General features: G+C 33.9%; 1 protein-coding gene across 1 annotated transcript in view; it reads left to right on the top strand.

Annotated features, from left to right (window-relative positions):
• Window positions 1-23842, top strand: part of MUSK (muscle associated receptor tyrosine kinase) — a 211357-nt gene that overhangs the window by 104455 nt on the left and 83060 nt on the right. The window contains exon 7 of the mRNA XM_074287325.1: window positions 21698-21727. Coding sequence (XP_074143426.1) covers window positions 21698-21727 — 30 coding nt within the window. The remainder of the gene's footprint in view (window positions 1-21697; window positions 21728-23842) is intronic.

Below are 23842 nucleotides of genomic sequence, written 5' to 3'. Positions count from 1 at the left end.
TCAATGCATTTGTTTGTGCATTCTTCTCAGTTTCATGTATATGTTTCTTTTGGACGGTGAGTACTATTAGCAGAAAAATAAAACATATATGAAAATAGAAATTATAAAAGATAAGGTAATGATAAAATAATGTTTTAAAATATTTGATTTTATTTATTAATGACACAAACCCATTCTCTCATTGTCTCAATAATGTTGTAAAATTGATGTTATTAAGTATGTTTCATAATTTTTGAATGATCTCTGTATATATTCAGTGTATATATAAGTCCATAAATATGTATTTGTAACTAATTATTGATTACTAGTAATTAATCATTCAATTAAATTGATAAACACAGCTACCCAAATAAATAGCCAAATAAATTTCTCTTTAAAAATACCCTTCCATTGAAAGATACACAATACAAAGTTCCAAAACTGTAAGAAAACTTGTTAGCATTTCATCAAAAGTTTCTTTCTATGTAGATATTTATCATAGATGATGGAAAAGCAAGGAGGAAAAGTGATTTTTTTACTTTAACTCAAGAAAAAGTTTCCACAATCACTCTATTCCCCTTAAATATGGTTGCTGCTATCAGCTGTTTCTCTCAGGCATATTAAAACTGGCCCATATATGAAGGATGAATAAGAGTATAAGATTGTTGTATTAAAATGAATGAAAAGGAGGCATGGTTGTGCATAAGCATGTTCTAAATTAATTATTACAGAAAACCACAGGCTACAACCCATTTCCCCCCCACACACACCTTCCACTGGTTGATTGAATGTCTCTTAGGATTATGACATTGCCACTAAAAGGGGCCTATAGCTGCCATTTTGGGGGCCACTGGTCAAAAAAACGAATTCTGTCCATTTAATTGTGTCATCTCACTGAATATCACTGGGGCAGACAATTGCTTGGAATAAGAATTGATTCTGAGAGACACCAAATCACATAGCAAAAATAATATATGCAATAACAATATTTTAGAGAAAAACAGTTTTGAAAAATCTGAGAGCTCTGATCAATGTAGTGATAAACTAAGTTCAAAATAATGAAGACAAAACAAACAACTCACCTGATAATGAGGTGACAAACTTAAAGATACATACATTTTTCTACACGTCCAACATGATAATTGGTGGTTTTGGACTATTCTTATTCAAGGTTTTTTGGTTTCTTGGTTTGTTTGTTTTTTAATTGTTCAATGTTGCTGTGTAGGTAATAGAAAAAGATTAATAGAAATTTTTAACTTGAAAAAGTAAACAAAATAATAAATAAAGTCATCTAAATAACAAAAAGCTTATTTTTAAAAATCTTCAGATGCAACAATCACTAATTTAGAAATTTAGAGCCGGAAGCATGATTGTAGAAGTTCAATCTCCCAGTTTTATAGATGAGGTAACTGAAGCTCACAGAGGGAATAAATGGTAGAACTGAAATTTAATATCAGGTCTGCTAAATATAATTGCCTTTCTATAAATTTTCTTTCTACTAAATATCTACTAAATTCTTTCTACTAAATTTACTTTCAATTAAACGTTGCTACTTCCCTCAAGAATCAAAAGAACCGAAAGACAATAGCAAGATCAATAGGGAGCATACCTCGGCTGTTTCATGTTTCTAATATGAATTGTAAGTAAGAACTTTCATAAGGAATGTTTTTAAGGAAATATATAATTGGAAAAGGAAGAAAATTCAGTTCTGTAGCAAGGATAAGGAACAAAAGTTGGACATGTTCTTTGTACTTGTGTTGTGAAAGGTAAAAAAATCCTAGAGGATGATATTCATCACGTTTGGATAGCTCCTGGTGGATATAGAGAACCATAGAAAAAATGGACAACAAGAGGCTGAAGGCAAGAGATGGACTGCAATTGATCCCCCAGGGTGGGTAAATCATATTGATGAAATCATACTTTACTTTATACTTCTTTAGTTTGTTCTTCAAGCTGTTGAAGAAAATGTATGAGACATTCAGGGTGAGTGGATAATGAGAAAAATAAAGGAGAACAAAATGATGACACAGAAGAGGGAAAATAGTTTGAAAAAGATGCAGGATTGTAACATAAATGGTCAAACTGGAACAGTTAATGTTGTATTCATGAATACTGTATTTTGGTGGATTTTAAAATAAATTGATATCACTTAATAGAGGCCCACCAATTTTGTGATATTCTTGGAAAGAATCAACCATCTAAGAAAAATGATACCTTTGAAAAAGAAAATGTTAAACTGTCAATAAAAGACAAAGACTCCTGGTTCTTTGCTTCAGTAATCACCCTTAATTTTGAAAAGAAGGAACTCTGACAATATTCTAAAGACCCTCATTTGGCTTCTCCTTTATCAAAGAAACAGAACTGCAACTTTGTTCTTCTCATAGTGCATTTGTAACTAGACACGGTACATCTATGATCGTCTGCCAAACAGATCATAGTGCAAAGTACCAAGCACACTTTGCCAAGTGTTCTTATTGCAATGTTCTCTTATTGGGACTTTTGGGGGGGAAATCAGCAAATAGAAAAATGTAGTACCTTGCTTTCTCAAATGTCATATGAATTAAGCCATGAAGAGTTACATTTTTTCCTTGTCTTAGTTCCCTTCCTCCTTTTTTTCTGGCTGTACTTCAAGTGAAAAACATTTTTCCTATAAAACTCTGTATAGTTTTTAACCCTGACTATTCTGAGATAAAAACTTTTGTTATAGAATTTTTTTCCCCACTTGAGTACTTAGGGACAGGGTTCCTCTGTATTCTTAAATTTGGTTGGAAGAGAGCCAGAAACTACATTTAGAATTAAATTAGCATGAGCTGTTTCCTTCCTTCCTTCCGTCTCCCATTCTTCCCTCTTTTCCTTTCTGTCTGCTACTCTTTCCTCTAGAAAAGGAAGATTTACTTGCAAGTTTATTAATATATGTCTATACAGCTCTATGCTAGGTACAAAATCCACTCCTTTCACCCACAAAGGTTGATTAGTAGGTATATCCATTTTGTTTAAGATCCCATCACTATTCACTATTTTGTCTTTTTGAATTAATTGAAGAATGCTTTTGCTTCAATTGAGTCAACTGTCTGATAATTATACATCAATTCAATGAGGCTGATTGAGCTTCTAGTTTCTGGTTTTTGAGAACTGCCAGGGTCGTATATCACCTTTGTAGCAAATGACTTTAATTTTATATGCAAAAAAAATATGCCAAAAAATATAGTATAATACCTTTCCTGCATAAAATATTATATCATCCACTATTATTTTACTTGTTTCTAATGAAGTTTGTTTGTTTTCAGTAGGACTTGATGTTTCTGCAGTCCTGCTTTTTAGAATTCACTATCTTCTTTGCTGGAATGAAAGCCTTTGTTTGCATGATCTGTCACTTTATTCAAACTGGTCCAAGTAGAATTACTTCCATCTTTAATCATGTCGCTGAAGAGAATAATAAACAGCATCTGATAGCTATTTCATGCATACATTAAGGATCTTTGAGGGTCTCAAATAAACTATATTCAAGAAACATAAAGAATTTTCTTTGGCTAGGAACATCTCTGGAAAACCGTTCATTTATATATCCATAAATAAATAGGGTCATGAATATACAAAACAATAAGCTGATATAGAAATATGAGTACATAACTCTGCTCCACCTCCCCCCACCCAGTATTGATCCACACAAAGTTTATGACCTTTGTCTTAATTGATTTTTGTTTTACTCTTTTGGAGAGGCAGTGTAAAGAAGAGGATAGAGGCATGATCTTGGAAGCAAAAACATCTGATTTCAAGTCCTCTCTTTGACACATACTGACAGCCTGGAAAAGTCAATTTAACTTCTCAGTGCTCTAAGCAACTCTATTAAAATATGTTTTGGAGAAGATGTTATCTTATACTGGTTAAGGGAGTTTGTTCCCTTGGTAGTTCTCAATACATCTGAAAATACATGAATAGTCTCTTTTGAATTACAGAAGCATGGCATAATGAGAAAAGCTCTAAACTTGAATTAAAAGGCCTTGCCTTTTGTTGGCTATATCACTGCAGGTGGGTCACTTAATCTCTCTGAAACTCAGTTTGATCATCCATAAAATGGAATACCAATACAGGCTGTCTCTACAATTAAGAGCTTAAAATGAACTGTTTTGTAAACTCTAAATCCCAGTTAAATGTAAGCATAAAACATAACTGAAAACTCTGAAAAACAATGGTCAACAATACATATATGAAAGTATTGTTTCCAACACTTCAATTCAACCAGAATTTATTAACTAACCAGCAATTGGCAAAATACAATGTGAGGACCTGATGTTACAGATGAAAAACAGTACAATCCCTAGCCCTCACAAATCTTACAACACATGCACAAATAAGAATAATACAAAATAGAATGTGAAAGAGGAAAAAAGAAATTCAGACAGACAGCTTTAAGAATCCAACTCTCTTTAAGGAGAGCTAGGATGGCTTTAAGGATAATGGAACCTGCTCTGGCTCTTGAAGGAAATGAAAAATGTCAACAAATAGTTGGAATCTCCAACATGGAAGAAGAATAGTACATCCCTCGTCTGAAGAAAAGTTAATAATAAACTTGGAATAGATTATACATATAAGAGGGGAATGTTGTAAAATAAGACGTAGTATAGTGGAGCCTTAATGAGAAAGACCTTAAAAATTTTTATTTTATCCTGGAGGCAAAGAGAATTCACTTAATGTTGTTGATAAAGATAGACACATGGGCAGACTTGTACTTTCAGATTGTTATTTTTACAGTTGTGAAGAAAGGAGGTATTGCTATTAGAGGCAAAAGTCATAAAAGTTGCCCAGGGCAACTAGGTAGCACCAGGCTTACAATCAAAAAGATCTCAATTCAAATGTGGCCTCATACATTTGCTAGATGTGTGACCCTGAGCAAGTTTCTTTACTCTATCTCACGTAGGGTCCCTTAAGGCTACTCTATCTGTGGCACAGTTAGACCAACTTAACAGTCTCCCGGCTCCAACCTGTGTCACACAGGGACACACCAACCTGGAGGTGCAACCACTCTGTCTTTATTCAGTCATCCTCTCAGTGAGGGTAGCAGGAAGCAAGAGCACAGGAACATAATTGCACACTCTCCAAAGTACTAAGGATGGACCTTGCCAATGTCCTTCCTCATCCTTTCAAAGGATCTTTTGTGTGTTCTTCAGCACTTCAAGAACTGTTTTCATGGGGCCTGATTTTCTGTCCTGTCTATAAGATTGTGCCAAATGTATCTATCATTCCTGGAGAGAGGACAGTATCCCTATCCAGACACAAAAATTCTAAGTATATAAGGCCTTATCCATGCCCATCTGTGTGGGCCATCTGGGGTTCTGTCTACTTCGTCTCCCTTTCTGTTTAACAAGGGTGGCCTTCAGAGTACAATGGGCCCATTCCACTAGGGCTTGGCCCTGTGAATTATAGGGAATCCCTCTAACATGTTTAAAGGAAGGTAGCCATTTGCTTAAAGTATAAACTGGGCTATTGTCTGTTTTTCTGGTACTAGGAACTCTGTGAGAGGAGAAGCAACTATACAAATGTTTAATGACCAAAGGAGTGTTCTCATGGGAGGCCATTGTGGCCCAAAGGAATCTAGAAAAAGTGTCAATGCAGATATGGATGGCCACACAGCCCACATGTGTCACATCCATTTGCCACAAATCATTGGGTAATAAATCCCAGGGATTAATTCCTTTACTAGGTGGAGGAAGGAGAAACGAAACACACCAAACATACTCCTTCACTATCTGTCAGACTTGTTTCAAGATGAGGCCATAAAGGCAACATAGAGAATTAGTGGGTAAGTGGAGAAATTCATGGGCACATTTAGGGGGTGTGACAACTACGAAAAGGGAGCATTGTAAAGCATGGTCCACCACCTCATTGCTGCAAATATACCTCCTGCACAGCATTGGTGAGAATATACATGCAGGATGTAGTCTGTAAAATCAGCTGCAATTCAGCAAGGTTAACAGTTGAAGAATTCTGAGGTTGTAGGACAGCACCCTCAATGCCTCTAAGCACTCAGCATATAAGCTATCCGATATGATAATGGGCTCAGGGTATCTTTTACAGGCCTGGAGGATAGCAAAAAGCTCATTTTTCTGGGCACAATCATAAGGATCCTAATCAACAATTGTCTTATGAGGGGGCTGTACTAGAATATGGGACAGCAAGGGAAGGAATAAGCATGTACAATGCAGACTTAGTGTAGCCCATTGAGCACAATATACCTATGACTAATAAGTTTGCATCATGACTTCTCTAGTTCCCAGTTCAAAAGGTAAATACAGTAAGAGTCTTTTCCCTGTTGGATGAGAAATTCTCCTAGCATTTCAATATAGTTTGGTAATAATTTCTATGGTCTTATCATGTATATATATTCCAAAATTTTACTACCTTGATGTATTACTGTGAAAGGACTTTTTTGATCTACTAAAGAGACTTCTACGGGACACAAGGGGTCCCACCTTACTGTTCCAGATTTAGAAGCAAGAGTAATGATCTTATAAATTGCGTCCTTCATGGAGGAGGTTCATTTATGAGGGGAGTTTAGATCAGACTCTCCTTTTAAGATGTCATATAAAGGCTGCATCAAAGAAACCAGAATAGTGGCATGAACTCTTAACCATTGAATTTGTCCAACTAGTTTCTGAGATAGATTCAGAGTGTTCACCTTGTCTAATTGTAAGTTAGGTATCTGATTAGTAACCATAGAAGTCCCCATGCGAAGTCCCAGGTAAATGATGGGATAGTTATGTTGGATCTTTTCTGGAACTACCACCAGTCCATGTTGAGTGAGAACACTTACATGGTCTCTTTAAGTAGGGCACAGAGATCTTTCCCACTGCTTGTTGATAACAGTATATCATCCATATAATGCAGCACCATGGTATAAAGCTAGAACCTAATTGTTTCTAGCACTTGCTCTAACCTGGATCACATAGAGACAGACTGACCAGGAGGTGCAACCATTCTGTCTTTATTCAGTCATCCTCTCAGTGGGGGTAGCAGGAAGCAAAGAGTGTAAGAGAGTGAGTTCTGCTGAAGACTGTCTATTTATGCTGACTCTCTTCCAGGATGGCCTGTGCCCAGCCCACTCAGAACTGCACAGGTGGAGCCTCACACAGGAAGCTTCTGGAGTTAGTGCTGCCTCCTAGGAGGAGATCTAGCAAGAGGACACACCCCTTGCAATCTCAAGAAACCTATACCAATTCCTTTAACTCCTATCAGATACAACCTCCTGCCTCAGAGGCCAAGCCCCTTTTTTACTCCTGGGCCCGACCTACCAGCTGATGTGGCATACAGGGTCTATAACACATCTCAAAGAGAGAGCAGTGCTTCAGTACCTCTAACACCTCACTTTTCTCATCTGTAAAGAGAAAAAGAAAGAAAGAAAGAAAGAAAGACAGAAAGAAAGAAAGAAAGAAAGAAAGAAAGAAAGAAAGAAAGAAAGAAAGAAAGAAAGAAAGAAAGAAAGAAAGAAAGAAAGAAAGAAAGAAAGAAAGAAAGAAAGAAAGAAAGAAAGAAAGAAAGAAAGAAAGAAAAAGAAAAAGAAAGAAAGAACCGGAGAAGGAAGTGGTAAAGTTCTCCAATAGCTTTGCCAAGAAATCTTTTGCCAAATGACATCATGAAAAATCAGACATTACTGAAAATACCAACAAATACAATAATTCAGCTGAGAAAAATGAAGAGGATCTAAAGTAGGAGTGCAGCACAATATAGTGAAAATAGCATTGAGTCTGAAGTTGTGGGATTTGGGATCAAATCCTGCCTCTAAGGCTTACCTGTGTTGCCTTGGGCAAGACAATTACCTCTTCCCCCACAACCACTGGGTCTCATTTCTTATAGGTATAAAAATTATAGGGTTGAACTAGATGGCTTTTGAGATGTATACTATGATCTTAAGGTGGTGGCAGTGTGAGCATGGAGATGGTCTGAGTATAAGAGAGATTGCAGAGGTAAAAGTGTGAAAAAGCTAGCAATTGATTGGATATTGGGAGTAAAAAAAAAAGGAAGGGTTGAAGCTTACATCCAAATCTCCAAGATTGGAAGAATGAATGCACTACCTATATAATAAAGATAAGGAAGGAGGAAGAGAAAGGAGTAGGCATTTATATAGTTCCAAGCACTATTAAGTGCTTTAAATTAGGAGAGTATCAGGATATAGTGTCACAAAAATCATGTGACACCAACAGTGGGTAGGGGGAAGGGGAGAACAGAAAGGAATGCCCACCAGCTAGTAAAAGAAATCAAGAAGGAACAGTCAGGCAGATAGGAGTGCTAAAAGGGTTTATGAAAAAAGACAAAATAAAACCCAATTGATCTTCAGGAGCAAATGTCTCCTGCATTGCTTATGATTTTTTTTTAAATGATTGCAATCTGACAACATGTTGAACACACCATATTCACTTGTGAAATCCACCTGTGAAAATTGGATGGCATATCCTTTCAAGATATCAAAAGTGCTCACATAACTCAGAAGATAACAGAAGTGCTCATGTCTTGTTTTCACATTAGAAGCTGGATAATCTCCAGAGATTAATATAGTAGCTGAATACCACATGTTCCAGAAGTGGCCATGGTAAGCACATAAGACAGAAGATAAGACAGAAAAGATTATAGTGAGACCCTTAGGAAAGGAATTATTAAAACAAAGAAATGTGATAGATGAAAGTCTGTTTCTTTTCCTTCTGTCCAATTTTATTATTAATTCCTACAAATTTTAGAGGAAAGGTACAATGTAAATTTGTGGAAAGTCTGAATTATAAAACATTTACTCTTTAAAGTATAATATTTGCTTTGTTTTTAAAAAATATTTAATTTTACATGCACTTACATGCATCTCTTTTCCTACCCCTCCTTAAATTTTAAAAAAAAATTAAAATTTAAAAACTTCTCTTCAAAGTCAACCTCTATATTATTCATGCTAAGAAGTGAATTATTCTCGATATTTTAAAATCATTAACTCACTGGCCGAAAATAAATGACTTATTTCATCTTCTATCTTATGGATTCATGATTTATCATTGAGCAAAGTTCAAAAGTCTTTCAAAGCTATGTCTTTTTTCCCTCCCCATAACGGTATTTTTATTTTGTAAACTTTTCCTACTTTTTTATTATGTTCTGCATGAATTTGTAGATATCTTTCAAGATTCTCAAACTGTCCATTTTGTCATTTCTTATGAGACAATAATTTTTTCATTTCATTTATATAACATAATTTGCCTCTTTGGTCAGTAGGAACTCTAATAGTTTTTGGTTTTTGGTTACTAAGAAAAAAAGCTGCTACAAATATGTTTATACATACATACATATATATATATATATGAGTTATGTAGTAATGGTATTTCTATTCAGTTTAGTGTGTACAGTTTAGTGAATTTGGGGTATGCTTTCGATGATTTTCCACAATTCCCAAACTGATTCACAAGTTTACCAATAATGATCCACCATTATCTATTTTTTTATAACTCCTTTAAAATTTGTCACTTTTTCTCAATTTTCATCTTTGACAACTTGATAGGTGTGAGAAGTTGCCTTAATTTGTATTTCTCTAATTAGCGATTTAGAGCATTTTTTAGAATGGTTGATAGCTTGGATTTTTTCTTTGAAATTTGCCATTCATATCCATTGACCATTGGCAAATGGTTCTTACTAATACAGATTTGAATCAATTATGTATACATTTTGGTATGAGAAGCTGGAATGTATTATAATGAAAATAGCATTTATATAGTGATTTAAAATTTGAAAAGTGCTTTACAAATATATGTCTCATTTTATCCTTCCAACAATTTTGATAGATATTTGCTTTTATTGTCCTCATTTTATAAATGGGGAAACTGAGGAAGACAGATTAACTGACTTTCCCAGTGATACCCTATTTGTAAATGTGACTGGATGTGAGCTTCTGAGTTCAATCTGGTACTCTATTTACTGCTCCATTTAGTTTGGTATTTACAAAGAAATACTATTTGTTTTTATTTTTTGTTTTCCAAAAGATAGTGTTGTTTAGTGGATAAAGCCCTGGATTTAGAGTCTAAAGATTCATTTTTATCAGATCCTCTACCTCTTTCAACCCTACTTAATCTTTTTGAGTTGCTACGATTTTTCTTTTTTATCACAGTGGAGTGCTAAACTTGTGTTGGATCCCACTAGACTTAGCCAAGACTGGTCAGACAGCCAACATCAAATCCGTCAGCAAATACATTCTCTTTGAATACAATTTGTCCTCTTTAGTAGTACTTACCAAAGTCTCCTCTAAGCTCACATATATTTTGAGAACCTGGTGCAATAGCCAGGGCAAGATTAAAGTGTGGAAGTGTTCCAATATGAGGCAAATGAGGATAATTTTACTAGTGTAAACACTGCCATATTTGACAGTTTTAAATGACCATATTCACTTTAACAAACATTCATGGAGTACTTACTAAGAGCAGATTTTTGGCTTGGCACTCAGAATAATCAACTTTCAAAGAGTTTGCAATCTATTATAGAAAATAGGACAATTCCCTAATAAATATAAGATAAATTAGTATGAAAGTCTTAAAATTTTCAGTTAAAATACAATAAAATACTTGTTAATTGCCCACTACTAATATGCTGAGTCTCAAGGATGCAAAAATGAAAGGACGCAGGATTCTTTCCCCTTAGGAGTTTATAATCTAATAAGTAAAAACAGCACAAATAAGATAAGCACTATGGGTATTGTACAGAGGGCTGGTCTTGGACATCAGGTTCGAGTCTTGACTGACCCTTATTAGGTCTTTCACCATGAGAAAGTTAATATGCTCTCGATTCACCCAATGAAATCACAGATGTGACCAAAGTGAGAATGCAAAAGAAGAAAATTTACAAATCACTATGATTTGTTTTTAAGTTCATAGTAAATGTCCAGAGTAGTATGGCAGATTCAGAATATAACTAGAAAAAGGAGTCAGTGAAAGGAAGAGGAAGGAAGAAACCAAAGAAATCTTTATAGAGATATGAAGTTCTTAATTATTCATGCCTGCTATATTCAGATCTGACTTCACTGGCAGAAAAATCAAAGCCATGTTTTATAACCTCCATGTCTTCTCCACAAGCATAAATTCAAGACTACTGTTGGAATGAGAAGAATTTCCTTATTTATTCCATCAGAAAAGAAATTATTAATATGTCTTTGATCCAGTTACTCATTCTGTAAACAGCAATGAGCATTTGTAATACATAGACTGTATGTAGTCATACAGGAAATAAGCTATCTATTTTCATTTTATTCCTGATTAGTATAGCCTTATTTGTGCCATCTATTTTTAGGGTCTCAGAGCAGTGCATGTATGATACAAAATCTCTTCATAGTGAGAAATAGCTTTACTTGATCCATTAGACAAATAGTCAGAATTCTGATGAAAAGGTCATTCAATGGCTCTTGATCTTTTCTAAATGTTTCATGATATTCTCCATTGTTGCATTCTGAACTCACATTCCTAACCCTCTCCCAAATTTTGTGTAATAGGTATTAATTAAAATATTTGTTTGAATGTTTTAAGTATTTTTATAATATTCTATGATAAATATAGAGCATTTAGTCTGTCTATTTTTTTTTATTTTTAGTCTATTTTTTTTTTTATCCATCAGATAGCTCTGACCTTGGTTCATTAGTGATCCATTCAGGTTTCAAGTTAAAAATGTCAGGTATTTAAGTGGTATTTACTATGAAGTTTTACAGGGCATTAGTAGTGAGGGTGAGCAGCCAACAATCTACCATCCATAAAGATCTTTACAGTTTATTCTTGGTCCTCATCAATCAATTAATCAATTGATGCAGTGGAGATAATACCAGGCTTGAAGTAAGAAAGACTCATCTTCTTGAATACAAATCTATTCCCAGATACTAACTAGCTGTGTGACGCTGGAAAAATCACTTATTCCTGTTTACCTCAGTTTACTGATCTGTAAAATGAGCTTCAGAAGGAAATAGCAAAGCACTCAAGTAACTTTGAAAAGAAAACCTCAAATGGGGGCACAGTGTAAGACATAACCTAAGAACAACTAGACATTCAATTTGAGATATCTGAAAGACCATTAAAGATGCAAGATTGGAAAGCAGCAGAGAAATTGTGGTAGGTTAAAAGTGTTAATGGTGAAAAATTATCCTTGCATGTTTTGAAAATAAAAAGCTTTAATAAAAAAAGAAATTGGGGCAGGACAGATAGATTTTAAATTGATCAAAATAGAGATGCTTGTTAATTTCATAGAAATTGATGAAATCATTAAGTGAAATATTATGAAAGAGAAGAGAATCCAGGATAGACTCTTGAAGGACACATGGTTAGAGTTCATGATCTGGAATAAGATCCAGCAAAGGAGACAAAGAAGGAGCAATCAAGAAAATGAGTGAAAGAGTGGAAATGATGGGGAAGAGGCAATCTGTTAGAAGAGATGGAATGGAATGAGATCACTTGAACAAATAAAGAAACCTGAGTCTTTATTAGGAGTAAGGTCATTTCATTATGTGAGACAAGGGTGGGGAAAGAGAAAATGGCAGAAGGCACCTGAGTAATAGGAGATGAGGAAGAGAGGAGGAAAAGGGAGCTCATGGCTAGTGGCCTCATTTTTTTCTGTAAAATATGAGGCAAGATTCTCAGCTGTGAGAGTGAGAGCTATAAGAGGGTTAAGGAAAGATGACGATGTTTGGAAAGGCTGCCTTGAAGAGTGGGATAGTACATTCATAAATGAGACATAATAGAATTATCTAGCATTAATGAGAGACCACTTAGGGTTGTTGAACAGAAATTAGTAGTGAATTCAATCAGAATGGTTCAGCCACATGTGTAAGGGTGACAAAGGTTGGAAGTGATGGCATAGAACACAGTTAGATTTTAGATACAATTGTATTAAAACAGGTGAGGAACAAAAGGCCATTGTGTCCATACAAGTTGGGAGAAAATATGTTCCATTCCTCAAAACTGATACAATGAACAAGGCCCACTTCATCTTATGTTAAAATTCTGATCCTATGATTTACAGATTAAAATCTAGAAGGGACTTCCGTGGCCATCTGCCCCAACCTCTTATTTTTACAGATGAGGAAACTGAGGTCAAGGAAGGGTTTAGTGACCTGTCCAAATCAGAGGCAGAGATAGCCTCAAGCTTTAAAATAGATTTCCCATATTTCCAAATATCAGATTTATTCCATATATCACCCCTCAAAATTGCAGTAATAACACCTTCCAATCTATGATGAAAAAATAAATACTTTATTATTTATATACATTAGGATGGACATATTTAGAATAGCATTTATGGTCATATATTCTATTTTCAAAAATGCTGTGATCATTCACAAAAGAAAAAACCCAGAATCATGGGGAAACATGAGCCTTAACTATCTGAAAAGGTTTTTTTTTCACAATTCACTAAAAGTGGAAGCCAGTTGAAGAATAATGTCAGGAAGCTGACTACTAGACAAATTCCCTCTTCCAAAATCTATTCTATGAATGCAGTGAAACGTTTCTGCCCAAACTAATCTGCTGATGTGAGTGTGCAGAAGTTTTTCTTCCACATAGTTACTGCTTCCCTACATTTTTTCTATTGTTTTATGAAGAATTCCATTTTTCGCTGATCAGCAACATCCACACAGTCCAAAAATGTTGAACTCAAGTTTGATGTCTTGGTGTAAAATTGTATTTTATATAATGTCATTCCTTAGAGACCTGTTACATGCATTTGACCTACATATTCTTTATGGAATTGAATGGGAGAGAAATAATTTGTAAAGTAAACCATTTTCTATAATAAAAGGCTGCTGTATTTTGTTTTCCTGATCCAGCAAACTCATTGAGAAACTACTCTTCTCTTTCTGGCAATCAAAGTTACTTCCCCATTGTTTTAGACTTGTTTTTCCCCTCAGTCTTCATTCCTTAGAAATCTGTATGCTGTGGCTCAACCATTGACTATTACATGCTATCTCTTATTCCTTGAAACATATTCTAAATATTGAGCCTTTTTAGACAGTTTAGTACTTGATGAAGTTACTTCTTGCCTTTGTGTTGGGCAATATATCTATCTGGTAGAATAAGTTAACAGAACCTTTCTCAGTCTATCCTTTCATTTTCTTACAGCATGTTATCTTTTCCCTAGTCTCACTCAGTTCTCTCATTCTGAACTTGTGGTCCCAAGTAGACCCATCCAGAGTAGACCCGTCATAATAACTATTAGGACTAATCTGATACTCACACCTTTCTCTAGCCCTCCGCTAGCTATTCAATCATTTCTTTTTCAGCTAGGTCATGAGTTATATTATCTGTAGTTGAACATCTCCTGCCTCCAATCCCATTGCACTGTACCTTGCTATTTTAACATACAGTGGAGATTCTCAAAGATTTTAAAATCAGAACAAAAGGTATTTGGTCTCATCAAGAAAGGACATCTTTATAATTTGAGCTAGCAAATAATTGTGTATTTATTGTCAAAAAATAGCCTAAGTTGTAAATGATTCATCTGTAGAAGGTTGTCCACTAGGTAATAAAGTTCATGATTTATCATGGAACTCCTTCCAGTGGGATAGATCCTCATCCCTCCTACCAAAATATTTACTACCTGATAGCCATCAATTTGCAGTAGTGGCACAGCCACTTACAAAGTATATCTATACTGTTCAAGCATTGAAATAGAAATCCCTCTTCTACCATTTCCTCTGAAAATTATATGTTAAGAAACTACTCTATATATGTTAAGAAACTACTCTATTGTTCCATTCAGCATTTGATGACTTCTCAGATCAAATCAGAATTTCCTTTCCTGGCTACCATCCTTCATAAATATTGTTTTCTCATTTGATTATGAACTCTTTGATGGCAAAAACTGTTTACATTTTGCATATGTACCCTTAGCACTTAGCCCATAATAAATGCTTTTCATTCATTAATTCAAAATAGAAAGGACAAAATAATTTCAACTATCCCATCTATGGTCATCGATTATACATTTTGTTCTATTATAGTGGCCGGCATCTGTACTAGTTATTCAAGGTCTGGATGGCAATCTATTATGGGGAAATGGTGTTCATATTAAGTTATGCTGCAATGTAGTGATCCTCTGTTGTTTGAAGTGGGATGAACTAGCCCAGAATAATTGTGCATTTTGTGTGTGTTAACCTAACCAGATGGAGAAAAATTGCTCATATAAATTTTGAATTAACCACTGCATGTTTCCCCCTAAGAGAATTATTCACATGCATCACTACACATTAAATTTGGCCCTAGAATGGTCACAGCAACTATAAAATGGTGTATACTTCATATAAATGCCTAATTAATCAACTTTTTGCACACCTCTACCATTTCTTTGTTGGAAACTTTCTAAACCTCTTTATTTCATGCAGAATAAAGTACAAATTCCTTAATCTATCATTGAAGATCATTCTTAACCTGTTTTTTTAGCCTATCTGGCATTACACTCCAGTCAAAGTATTAGTTATTTCTTACACTCATCCCACATCTTTCAGCCTTTACTCTTACCATTCCCCATTCCTACTATGCTCCTACACAGGGAAAAATGGCAAAACTCTTCAAGATCTAGTTCGCTTCTCTGGCTCTCCTTTCCATTCCTCTGACTTACTTTAGCATTTTAAGTTCACTTAAGTAATGATTGCATTTATTCTACATAATAGTTATTTGAATATTTAGATGGAACTGTGATCCCATGGGTGTGGGAGTTTCCTATGGTATTGAAGGTTGCAACTTTCTCACTCTGTTCAGTTCCTCCTATACCTTTCCATAAGTCAGTCCTCTATAATAGATACACTTAGACAGTCTCTTCCTCTTGCTGAAGTTCTGGGTCTCATTCACTATAAAATTGTAGCATCTGTTTAAAATCTATAGTATGTGGAGTGATGTAGTGTGGTGTAATTCAGTAGACTGTTTCCAGCTAAATTTCATAATTAATTCTAAATTCTTCTACTTTCTTTTTCTAAGGGAAATTGTTGATCAAATCTTTTAAAATAAGTTTATATCTCACTGAAGAGGCCCTATAGTGTAATAAGGACCAAATTGGTAGTTAAAATCACCAATGATAATAAATATTGAAATGTCCCAGACAGTTCTCATTTATATCTGTTTATTGTTCAAAATCCTGTGAAAGCATCCTCTACATTTACAAATAATCTTCTGTTTTGCAAATATGCTTGTACTCAAAACCAGGGTTGCCTGTGGTTACATCTCTCCATTGGGCAATAATACTCATTGTTACCTAACTAAGGTAGTTTCTGGTTCTTTTAGCATACTATCTATGGCAACCATTTTATATAGGTTGAACTTTTCAAAAAATGATCAATGTTAAAATCAATAGCCTTATTTTAATCCATTTTCAACTTTTCAGTGTTGGTTGCTTATTTAAATTTATCTATTGTAGCTGTTGAAATCACATAAACTTTATACCAATTTCATTCTTTTTCTTATTTCCCTTTATTCCTGCCTTAAATAGTTATTCTAACTACTTACAGGCAGCCAATTCTGAAATGACTTTTGACTACATATATCTAATGATTTTCTCTCTGTTGTCATTTTTTAAAATTTGTGACATCATTAAGTATTAACCATATCAAGTACCTTCCAGATCTCTCTTAAAGAAGGTATCCATAAAAAATGTGTTAAAAATAAATATTTAACAATTGGCTCTCAAAGCAAAAAAAAAATATGCACAAGATACTTTAAAGTTTTATCTCTATTATTAACATTTTATTCACTACTTTGTCTACTCAATCAGGAAAACAAGAAATCAAGCCTTGACTTATGGCATTTGTTGATTTCTAAGATATAAATTTTCACACTGAAAATTAATAATCAGCTATTGTGAGCCAATCTGAGCTGGGATTCAACATATCCCTGCAATGTGAGGATTTTGAGAAATCCACAACACTTTTGGCTCTTTTTATTTTCTTTTTGTGAGCCATATTTCCCGATTTGATTTTCCATCTTTCTCTCAGGTGCCTACCCTTACACTGAAGACAGCAACAATAAAGATATATATTGCCTTAATTGCAAGAACAGGATTATTCTGTTTCAACATCCTTTACTTGATTCTGGTACACAAGCTGCAATTATTTTCATGGTGGTCTTTTTATACAAGTATCTCATGAAATGATGTTTTGTGTTGCTTTTGGATGCATTATGAAAACACATCTGCCAACTTCTGTAGTCATCTCTCAGAGGAATACTGGTGAGCTATCCTATTTTGTCTCATTTATAATGAAAAATCAATATAGATGTGGTTTGGTTCTTCCAGGAATGTTTTAGCTGGTTGGTTCCTGGACAAAGGTCATATACCAAAAGCAGCAACAATTAAGTTCATATTTCTATGTTATCTAATTGATTCTTATCAAATTATTATACTGTTTCTACCATTGAAAGAGACTGTAAAAAAACTATTTCATATTTTTATCCAAAAGGCCAAAAAAATTAACCAAAAAATCTTTGGTGGCCAAATCTCTAACAGACCTCTCTGTGTTTAGCTAAGCTAGTTCTCAAAGAGCAAACATGGCAAACTACCAGGGCCATGAGCAAAGGTTTTTCCAAGTATATAGATGCTGAAAAATATTCCATTCCACTGGTAAAGTCACTCACCTTTATATGACACAAGCCATATCTTGACTGGAACGTGAATAGAGCCACTATAGTTTTTGTAGGGCCTGGCATATTTGTGTCTGTGTTATTCCCTTTTGCTATATTTCAAGATCATTTTAACAATTAGAACTTTTCAAACAAGAAATTGACTATTTCTAAAATTAATGAGTAAGCTCCCCATCATAAGGAGTGTTAAAAAAAAAAGATCTGAATGAGAGGGAGACATTCAGTGGCTTACCCAGTGGGAAAGACATACTCAAATTTGAGTCTACTGACTCTCCATTCAGCATCTATAAGGGAATAATTAAGACTTTTTATGATATAAAAGTTTGCACCTCCTCCAAAACTCCATTCCTGTGCCTCATCTCAGTGTGGATACAAGATAGGGTTCCTGAGGCAATGCCAACAAAACAAGAGATCTGAAAGATTCGATTAAAGTTCAAAATTGAATATTTGAGGCAAATCATCTGCATCACACTTTTCAGCCTACAAACATTAATATAATTCATGCTGCTCTAAGTACAAGAATTTTGTCCATAGACCAATTACTTAATAGATTATTGAAAAACTGAACTAGTCTGTATTGAGATTCTCATTATAAATGAAACCAGAAGATAAAAGAAGCTTCATGTAAAAAGAAAAATGGGAGATAAGTATAGACGTTTGAAAGCCTGTTTTTATCACATGCCTATTTGAAGGAAAATTTCAAAAAATATTTCATGGCACACTGGTCATTTCTTCTCATGGTGTTAATGATGATATTTACTTTTTATAAGCCAACATCTGCTGCAAATGAATGAGTTCCCTAAACCTGTATATCTTGGTATTCAGTGACTTGAATGCAAAAGTGGGCACTAGGAAAGATAGCAAGTTGGAATGAAGTATGAATGAGAGTAAGGGATTGGAGTTTACCTAAAAGCCTAACACATCGGTAATATATAATAAAATATAATTTATAACATCTACATATGTATAATTTTAAAAAGAGACAACTTAACCATTAAATAATATCCCCCCAAATGAAGTTGAGTATAACTCAAGAAGAAATAACTAATTTTTGAATAAGGGACATTTCAAAATTAGACAAATATACATCTTCACTTTTAGAGCAAACATTAAATTCAATACCAAGTTGTTTTTATAACTTGATTTTTGTTTTATTTTCTTTTTAATAATAGAAGAGAGCGAATCTGAACAAGATACTAAAGGTATTTGTTCTTTCTACCCTTCTTTTTCTTTAATTCAAAATCTTTCTGAATTATCTTATAACCCAAGTTAGAAGAAAGGCTAAAAAAAAGAGAACTTATTATGTGTAACTATAATAAATAATTCCTAATCAAGTTATTTTAATTAATAGCTAAATTTGAAAAATGAGAAATTGATGCAAACATTGACCATGATTATAATAATTTCTCAGTAAAGATTATTGATTCTTCCCTACAATGAGGAAGCCAAAGAAACCCAGAAATCACCTCAACCACATTTGAGCTCCTTGCCAGATAAGGAGATATAGTAGATAAGGATACCATTCTGAGAGATTATAAGACCTTAACATGAAAACAAATTAAGCCATATTATATTAAGAGGGCCAATTTATCATTTCTAAAGTCATCTATTTCCATCACAGGGACCTTAATACCTTAATATCTGCTGTGCTATATAAGGAAATAGAATTGACACTACAGAAGATAAATTTAGGAAACATTAGATATAACAGTACAGTTTGAGAAAATCTTTTTTGGACTTGAATAAACACAGAAAAAAAGTCTACATTGAAGGCTTTCATCTTAATTTAAGATTAATTTTCAAAATCTCAAATAAGATACTTATGATATTAGTATATGCCAAAGAATGGGAAAAAAACCAATTGATATTATTGTTCTCAAACCCTCAAAATGGCAATCAAAAAGATTATGAACTATTAATATATCTGTATTCTTTCCCCATCTCTATATGATCTAAGTGAGAATAGCCATCACAGACATCAATATCTTTAATATCAGAGAGAATCAAACAAGCTTTCATTTAAAAACAACAACAACCTTTTTACAGCAGAGTATGTTTTCAAACACACAAATAGAGAACTAGAGAATACAAGATTTCTTAATTTTTTTCAAAAAAAGCATTTGATTCTATAGTGCAAAACAATTCTAAAAGCTATCTTCCAACAAGATATCTCTCATTTATGTATATCACATGAAATTCCGTGATAGATGCCACTGCAGAACTATACCATTCATAAATGACTGAACAAAAAAATATAGATTAATAGATATAGATGCATCTATGTAGATGTAAATATATAGACAGACACACACATATACGCATTTGTATAAATGTACACACACACACACACATATATACACACATATATAGTATCATTCTTGGCCTTCAGTTAAATGAAAAATGCACAAAGTTAGTCCATCAGTACATATATATATACATACATATATATATATATATATATATATATATATATATATATATATATATATATATATAGTCTGGGAATTGTAAGTGACAATGAGTTGGACCCACCATTGATGAGGAAATAAAAACTGGTCTGGATCACTTTGGGAATAGTACTACCCAGTTGTCTCTTTTTTTTCAAGTGCCAATGATCTCCCCACAATGCTATACAACTATAAATTATGGAACATCATAGTTTTACAAAAATCAAAATTTCTGGGGACCCAAGTACAATAGAAAATTATATCATGGATTTGAACAGATTATATCATTTTATCAATGATAACTTCTGCATCAAAACTTGTGAAAACATCAACTAGAAAGTTGACTTGAATCAGAGATAGAAGCGTCATTAAAAACAGAAAAGGATTGCAGATGGACTGCCAAGTGTTGCCCTGGCAACCAAAAAATTTCTTTTTTAGTCTGGAAAAATGGCTATTAATCTTATAGATAGATCTTGTGTGGTTGTTTTGTGAAAGGATATAGACAAGATTAAAAAACAAAAAAGGTACAAATAGATTGCCATTTACACTGACAGAGTTCCCAGACACATGAGTTTTCAGATTCATTGAAATTTCCAAATTAAACATTATTATTTCATCAGTATTCTCAGAAATGGACATTGATAATTTGGTTATCAATGACTTCAGGTAAACCCTAGGTTTACAAGCCTTTAGAATAAAGACATTTGTTGGGACTAAAACTGATCCTTCGATATATATTAAGGATCCATAAAGTTAATAAATTGGGTTTTGGTAAGAAAGTTTTTAAAAATTTCAACTTACTACCCATAACTGCCAATTTTGTTCTTTGTCATTGCCCCTCCTTAAGAACTTTCCCAGTGAGGACTGATTTGAAAAAAAAAATTCTCTCCCTCCCTCCTTCCCTCCCTCTTCCTCTCTCTTTCTCCCTCTCTCCCTCTCTTTCTATCTTTCACACATCCCTCTTCCATTTTTTCTCCCTCTCCCTCTCCATCCTCCTCCCTCCTGCACCCCTCCCCCATCCCCCTTCTCTCTCTTTCTCCCCCCAGGAATGTTGAGAATTGGTGTTAGTAATTTGTGCTTTACTCTACAGAAACCCCCTAACAAAGTGTTTATCACAACATCAGCCTATTGCCATAGAAATGATCTTTGAGAACACCAATTTAGCATTGCTGAGTTTATGGATAGGTCATGTAAAATGAGAAGCTGAGCTAAGAAATGAAGAAAACTATCAAAATAGGAATAAGATCATTGTCACCTTTGAGAACAAGCATAAACTATGAAATACTTACTATAAGGAATTCAATGAAGTGGGTAGATAAAAGAATATATCATTATTGTTGGACAAGCACCTCCAGCAAAAGGCAGTGCCATTCAGAATTATAATTGATTAAATGGTTTAATTTGGAAAAATTTCTCTCTGACCACATTAATTTCCCTTTTGAAAAGAGGAAGAAGGAATGCTTTAATCAATCTTGTAGGAGGAGATTTTCAGACAAAGGTTTCCTTGTTACAAGGTGATTTCTCTGGATCTTCTCAGTTCATCCAAGCAGTAAAATATTAGTGAACATTCTTGTAATAAATTTGGGCTCCTGTACCCCTAAAGACCTGAATTGTTTTTGTAACTTGATTTTTGTTTTATTTCTTTTTTAATAATAGAAGAAAGCGAACCTGAACAAGATACTAAAGGTATTTGTTCTTTCTACCCTACTTTTTCTTTAATTCAAAATCTTTCTGAATTATCTTGCATCTGTTGTTCTGAAGAACCACTCTGAAAGGGATATGTTGATAGGAAACTTATTCCTGAGGAGTATTTCCTTTGTTCCTGGCACTAAGTGCTTTACTGTTTATGGGAAAATACCAATGATTTAATACGGTGTTATTCTACTGACTGCTTGATGAAATAATTTGCTACTTGGAAGTTAAGAGTACTCAAGAAAAATCCAGGTCAGCAGAAATAATGTTTGGTGCCAGGAACTCTGGAAATGCAAGGTAATATAAAAATTGAATCAATATGTGCATATAAATCCCACACAAGTTGGAAGGGAAGTTTCAAGTTTGGCTAAAGGTATTTGGTAGGCTAACTTCCCTGGGGAGAAATATTAGATGGTAATTCCCAACACTGGTTTTGAAACCTCTCAGAGTGTCTTTAATTATCTCAAAAAAACTCTCATGAAAATCTTGAAGAATAAATCTCCAAACATTCATTCTAATTAATATAACATAATTAAATATGGGGCCAACCAATTTCATGATGCTATAAGGTTTATATATATATGCATATACATATATGTATGTATGTATATAATATAATCACAAATACAAGATTGAGAAAAACTGCTTCAGAATGAGAATTGCCACAAAGAACAACTTGGCATTGATTTTCACTCAGCTTTCACCTGAATGAGTCAAAAATATGGAAACAAGTTTCATAAGCATTCATTATGTAACTCATTGCTTGAAATTGTATTCACTAAGGGTCTCTCCTAAAGTTTCAAATACATTTTATCTCTATTTCTCTATATGTATAACCTACATGTTGCTTCTTATAACCTAGACCAAAAGCCACTCATTATTAGCTGAGAAGAACCATGGTATAATGAGTTACTGAAATCTTTAGCAAAACAAGGCTTGGGGAAAATGTTATTGTTTATTTTCTTTCCTCCTCTTCCTTATTTTTAAAACTATAATGGAGATAATAGTAACACCTTGCAGGATTATTGGAAAGTTCAAATGAAGTAATAATTGTAAAGAGCTTAGCTTAATACCTGGTACACAGCAAGTGCTATATAAATATTGTTATTAACTGTTTTCACTGAAATAGTATACTTTATCAAGATAAAGCCTATTGTTTATATACACATATCTATATAATTGGGGTAGGAACTGGACTTATGATTTCATTGACATGAGAAAAATCTCAGAGAAGAGGTTGGTACCTCCTTTGTAACTTGTTCAACATCACACGGCCCATAGGTGCCAGAAGTGATATTGAATCCACATCTTTCTGATTTAGGAGCAAGCTCTCTGAGATTCATTATAATAACCTATTGCTGCCACCTCATAGATATGCCTATATAACAGCAAAAGATATGCTTAACAAAAGATTTTTAACATATAATGATAGCAATAATATAGGACTAATAAAATGACATTGCAGTATCTATTATGTGCCAGGCATTGTACTAAGTGCTTTACAAATATTATCTCATTTGATCCTTGCTACAAGCCTGGAAGGCAGGTGATCTTATTATCCCAGTTTAATGGAAGAGGAAACTAAGGAAGCCTGAGGTCAAATGACTTACCCAAGGTCACAGAACTGAGAAGTATTTTGAGGTTGTATTTGAATTTAGATATTCTGTTAAAATTATAGACACTCTACATACCTAGTTGCTAAGAAAGAGACAGAAACAGATGCACGCACACACACACACACACACACACACACACACACACAGACAGAGATGCTGGCCTTTTAGAAAAGATAGTGACCTAGATATCACAGGAATCATACTTATTGTGCTATGGAGATAATCTTATATTCTGGAAGGCCAGGGCAACATAATTTCTGGTAAGCTATATCAAGTTGGAAAGACTTTAGATGCCCTAGTAAAAAGGAAAAACATAGTTAAATACAAAGATTATCAGAATATCAGTTGCTAGAGAACAAACTATATGTCTGTGGTGACACAATTAAACCAAAGTTTAAAAATTGAAATGGCTGTCAGTTCTTTGTCACTTTTTTTGCATCTACTAATGACAATAACACAGTAGAAAATTGGGCAAAAAAATGACTATCAAAAG

Source organism: Sminthopsis crassicaudata, chromosome 1 (assembly GCF_048593235.1).
Source record: "Sminthopsis crassicaudata isolate SCR6 chromosome 1, ASM4859323v1, whole genome shotgun sequence".
NCBI lineage: Eukaryota > Metazoa > Chordata > Mammalia > Dasyuromorphia > Dasyuridae > Sminthopsis > Sminthopsis crassicaudata.
Note: the sequence above shows the minus strand (reverse complement) of the source record. Positions and strands in the feature narration are given on the sequence as shown.